This window comes from Bidens hawaiensis, unplaced genomic scaffold (genome assembly GCF_021521415.1).
Source record: "Bidens hawaiensis isolate Kalapana, Puna unplaced genomic scaffold, B.hawaiensis_p1.1 tig00003004_1, whole genome shotgun sequence".
Lineage (NCBI taxonomy): Eukaryota > Viridiplantae > Streptophyta > Magnoliopsida > Asterales > Asteraceae > Bidens > Bidens hawaiensis.
Genome location: NW_027491161.1, coordinates 278,501 through 284,500, shown reverse-complemented (window position 1 = coordinate 284,500; position 6,000 = coordinate 278,501). Strand labels below are relative to the sequence as shown.

The following is a 6,000-nucleotide window of genomic DNA, read 5'->3' as shown; positions in this document are numbered from 1 at the left end:
ACCATTGACTCTAAGTTATACGCGACTTTGGGTATGAATGTCTTAAAGTCAATAAGTAGGTTGCCAAGGTATTGAAACAAAATGAATTAAAAAGATATTTTGAAATTTTAAGGACATTGATCCCTGATACCGACCCTGATACCCGAACTCTGGCCATGTACCCATTTATGTTGTTCTATTTTTATTTTTTGACTTTTTTCAGTATTTTTATTTTTTTAATTTTTATGTAATTTGTTTCTATTTTAATGAAATATTATTTCTTTTAGTTTTATTAAAAAAATTAGAAAAGAAAAATAGAAAACAATAATTTAATAATGATTGCATGAAAGCTTTACCACTATGCCACTTTTTTGCAAAATTAGTCATTGCTGACTAGGACGTCACGTATCGTACAACCCCTTATATGCTTAGTTGTCACTACACATGATCTTATGTATCTTCATTTTCTTAATGGACGAATACAAATAAGAAAACATTATTCGATTAACTAAAAAAATATCAAAAATAAATATATTATAAAAGTGTAAAAATATATCTTTATAAAACAAATAAGTTGTGTAATAACATAAAGGTGAGAAGAAAATATAGCTTATTCAATTAAACGATAATAAATAAACTAGATAACAAAGTATAAAAAATATCTATTTTTAAAAATAAATAAGTTGGTTAAATTAATATATTTTCTTTGCCAAATCTATAAAATAAAAGTTAAAAAAGAATTAAAAGAAAAAGAAAGGAAACGAAACAAAATAGAATAAAAGAAACCTATCATTTATAGTCTCATGAGTCAAAATCACAAATTCACAACTAAAATCAAAAGTTAACTAATTCGCCATAAGTTTGTATTTCAGACTAGATGAGCTATAGCAGATAAACTAAAGTATTCAAAATAGCAATTTACTCGTTTTTAAAACTTACCATCCCACTCTAATCATGGCCATCGGGTCATTGCATTTCAATTCCGTTAATCTATATATATATATATATATATATATATATATATATATATATATATATATAATATACAAACCAATAACATGTTTAATTCATCATACATATTACATATATCAATTCCTTTTGCACACAATATTTCATCATCATCGTACACAATAAATCCCGTCAATAGCAAAACTATAGTATAGTTTGATGAGGATTAGATGTAGACATTTTTACCTCTATCTGTAAGAATAGAAAGACTGCTTCCAGTGTGACCCTCAGCTCGATAGTAGTTTTGCATCAAGCCTTAAACATTAGACACATAGCACTCAACCATTGGACGAGTAGTCATGCACACTTGTCTTTGGCATACACTATTTCCATTATGCAATTGTTTCTTCTTATAAATATCAAAAAGTCTTATTATACACTTTCAGAAAATTGGACAATTTCATATGTCAAACTACCTAGAAAACGAACGTTTCAGAGTAGTTTTGGACCAAAATATTTTTGTCGGAATAGGCCTTGTAGTAAGCTATTTTATGACCAATTCGCGAAGAAATTTTCCGACCAATTTCTTACCCTTACCTTTGTAATTTTTTACCTCATGTCGGCTTAACCTGTTTGTAGGCTAAAAACGAGCTCTAAAATTGAGGCCCTTTGTGGTCAAATAAGACTGACAAAACGGATGAGTTGGCCGGTCGGGTAACCTTCTCATAACTGTTTTCAATAACTTCTAAAACATTTAGCATCCCATAATCCTAATCATTTAGAGAGAATAGTGGTACTTTATCAACAATATAAACGTCATGCTTCTAATACCAGTGTCTTTCTATCATTAAAGTTTATAAAACTGTAGAGCACATACTAAAATTAAAATATGGCTAGAAATGCAAATAAAAGAAAAGAAAAAAGTTGGTATAAAACTAAAAGTAGATCAAAGGAAAATGCTTGGCGTCACCATAAAGAAATTGCAAAAAGAAAGAAAAAGAAAGAATAATTAAAAGAATGTGTTTGGAAAATAAAAAAAAAATTTGATATTTTTTTTCTTGGTTTCGAGCATTTGGTGATGAAGAAAAGATTTCAGATTTTACCACAGGCTACACTAATATTATCTTTTCTTAAGCGAATCATGATAAAGATTAACATATATAATTTTTTTTTGTACAAAAATTGTGTGTGTGGGTGGGCTAACAATTTGAGGACCCAAACCCTTTCTTTACTTATTGACCCCCATGGGACCGGCCCTGCTATTACTTACAAAAGGTGTTTGCGACTGATTTCCTTCAACAAGGTTTGGAACCATTTTCTGATCAGTGACTTTTGCGGCTACTTTCCTACGAATTGTGTTTACAATTTTTTTGCGACCATCATCCTTCCAATGTTTTTTCAACAAGTTCTTTACCATGCCTGCGACCAGTTTCCTACCAACTATGTTTGCTATCAATTTCCTACAAATGTTGGGTTCAAGTTTCCTTACGCATTTCTGGCTGAACAAATCCTGTTAGCAAAACATTACAATTAGCAAATCTTGTTTAGCTAAATACAATACGTAATGTTTATAACTTCCACTACAACTATAATAAACATAACTGTGATTCATTCACCGAAGGTGGAGGATCGCCGATAAAATTATTAAATCGACTCAACAGCTCAGCCAAACGCATCATTATTAGCAAAGAAATATTATACATAATATAGGTATATATTGTACTCTCTTATTTACTGTCTAAATCTAAGGCATAATTGATGTATTTTGTGATTATATAAGGAGATAATGAGGAGAAAAGGCAAGGAAATTAATCCAATATTGTGTGTATCGTGTTCTATCATGGTATCACGCCTTCTACTCTCTAAACCCTAATTCACGATCCTGCAACCTCTTCCCCAACTCATCCCTAATCACTTTCTCCTATGGCCAGTATTCACCCTGCCCTAACAGTTACGAATATCAAGAATTTTGTTCCAATAACACTTGATCTAGAAACCGGCCAGTATACCTCATGGGTGGAATTATTTACAATCCACTGTACCGTCTTTTACTACTCGATCATATCATACCACCCATCCCGTCATCTACTTCTTCTTCCTCTTCATCAGATATGGAAAAAGCCAAAGCCGAGAAAAGCATAGACAACGACAGCCGACTCTCATGGGATCACTTAGATGCTATTGTCAAAAAATGGATCTATAGCACGATCTCTAATAACCTGCTGCTTACGGCTATCAAACCCAAAGCCACCGCAAAGGAAGCTTGGGACGACATTACCCATCTCTTTCAAGATAATCAAGCGTCACGTGCTATTGCCTTGAAGACTCGTTTAAACAACACTAAACTAGACTCCTTTTCCTCTATCTCCGCCTATTGTCAAGAATTAAAAGTGTTGGCTGATCAATTAGCGAATGGCAAAGCTCCGATTTTTTATGCTGATTTACTCCTACAAATGGTTACCGGCCTTGCAAACACTGAATACGATGTCATTGGTATGTTTATTAGCTAAACTGTTCCGTTACCTACTTTTCTCAGGCCCGGTCTCGGCTTACACAAGAAGAAACAAGGAGGGCAGGTCTTAGCTCCGGTCCAATAGCAGGTACAACACTTCTTACGACTCTAAACAATCCGAGTCGCGACTCCACTAGAGATTCTCATGGTCGTAGCTCACCTAGCACTGGTAATGATAATCGGGCTGTGCATGACACCCGTGGGTCTTATAATTCTTCTCAACGGGGTCGTGGGCGTGGCTCTCGTGGTCAGGGTCGGGGTCGATCTCACGGACGAGGTTACCCTACTAGCCATTTTCCCCATACCCAGGCCACTCAGGGAATTTATCCCCCATCTCAACACACACCATGGGGTTATACCACACCATCAGCCAACACACCATACAACACTTTCCACACCCCACCGGCACCACATCCTACTGTTCCATCAAACCGACCTCAAGCCATGCAAGGATCCAACTACTACAATGGTATCCTCGGCCCACCTCCATCACCCCAAGCCCACTATACCCAACACGCAAATCAATATGTCCCGACAAATATTGATCAAGCCCTACACACTATGACTCTCAATCCAGATCTTCAGTGGAATCTTGACACCGGCGCAACAAACCACATGACAAACACCATGGGTACTCTCTCCTCTTATTTCAAAAATCGTACTTTGAACAATATTGTTGTTGGCAACGGGTTTCAAATTCCCATCCACGGTGGCTATACAAAATTTCATACCCCTTTTAAACCCATGCATGCCAATAATATTTAATATGCACCAAATCTTATCAAAAACCTGTTATCAGTTCGCCGTCTTACTATTGATAATTTAATATCTATTGAATATGACCCTTTTGATTTTCTTTTGAAGGACTACCTAACGCGGATTCCTATCCTCGGTAACAATAGAACTGGCGACCTCTACCCGCTTTCCTTGACCACCGACACCAAGCTCACTAGCCCCACCACCTTCGCTGCTCTCTCACAGGATCTTTGGCACAAAAAACTAGGGCATCCTGGCACTGATTTACTGCATATTTTTGAATAAACATGTCATTTATGTTGAAAAACCTTTAAATAAACTATATGTCAGTCGTGTGTTTTTGGCAAACATGTTAAGCTACCTTTTTATGATTCTTTATTTACAACGCATCTTCCATTTGATATTGTGCATAGTGATTTATGGACCTCTCCTGTGCTTAGCGTGGGGTCATCGTTACTATATCCTCTTTCTAGATGATTTGACCAATTACCTATGGACTTTCCCATTAATGAATAAGTCTCATGCTTTCTCTATATTTCTCAATTTTCATAAATACATACACACACAATTTAACATCAATATTAAATCCTTCCAATGTGACAATGGTACTAAGTACAACAATAAGACGTTTCGTGATTTTGCTCAAAAAATGGCATGACTTTCCGTTTTTCATGTCCCTACACATCATCTCAGAATGGTAAAGTCGAACGTAAAATTCGTTTCATTAATAATATCATTCGAACACTCCTCACTCATGCTTCCGTACCTGAGAATCTTTGGCACCATGCTCTCCAACTCGCCACCTACCTTATAAATATTCTACCTAGCAAAACTAAAAAACAGTCAAACTCCTACATTCTTTTTGTAAGACCCCGAATCTCGGGAATCCTACAGTTGGTAATCATATCCGAAAATTCATAAAAATAGAAAACCAAGAAAATTCGTTTTGTTTAAAACAAGTTCAGAGTAAATAACAGCGGAATAATAAGTATCAAGAATCCCAAAACTTAACAAAAGTTTAACCCAAAACAATACATTTTATTTGAAAACCGGTTCAGAGTATGTAATCAGCGGAAAATCATAAGTTCTAAAACAAATTCCCCAACCCGGGAATTAGGCCCAAAACCAAGTTTAAATATATCTAGTAATAATTAAAAGAACATCTTTCATTATTGAAACGCTCCGACTAGATATGCCTTCAACCGTCCAAGTAGTCTCGAGCACGTCCAAGCGGTAAGCATCCTCCTCCTAACCTGAAACTCACACTAACATACACACAAAGTCAGCTTGAGCTGAGTGAGTTCAAGTTTTAATAATTTAACATTTATAATAATCATTCCAAGAGTTTTAAGATAAAACAGGATATGAACAGTTAAGCCATCATCAACAATAAGTAGTCATACTTATATACATATACATCTATATGATTATATCCCTATAAATATCATCCAAGTAATAACATCAGGGTCGAGCACACTTACAACCAAAACACGTAATATCTCATCCAACGTATGCGACACAAGGTAGGCATACACAAACATCCTTAGTCGATAGCGACTAATTAACATCAGGGTCGAGCACACGTACAACCCAAACACGTAACATCTCATCTAACGTATGCAAACACAAAGTAGGCATATGTAAACATCCTTAGTCGATAACGACTAAATAACATCGCCAATTATTGGCCATACAATAATATATGTACAAACATACAATAACATCATCCCAAGGACTACCCTATACAAGTAAGCCCATACAAAATAATTTAAACTGTTCATCAAGCAAAATCGCTTAAGTGTGTG

General features: G+C 35.3%; 1 protein-coding gene across 1 annotated transcript; it reads left to right on the top strand.

Moving 5' to 3' along the window:
- The first annotated feature begins 2,939 nt into the window (after positions 1-2,939).
- On the top strand, positions 2,940-3,437 carry LOC143621952 (uncharacterized). Its single transcript, XM_077093220.1, has one exon. The coding sequence runs from the start codon at positions 2,940-2,942 to the stop codon at positions 3,435-3,437; it is 498 nt and encodes a 165-aa protein (XP_076949335.1).
- Positions 3,438-6,000: the final 2,563 nt, after the last annotated feature.

Excerpts from the sequence above, each read along its gene's own strand:
- LOC143621952 (XM_077093220.1), top strand. The coding sequence starts at position 2,940 with ATGGGTGGAATTATTTACAATCCACTGTACCGTCTTTTACTACTCGAT.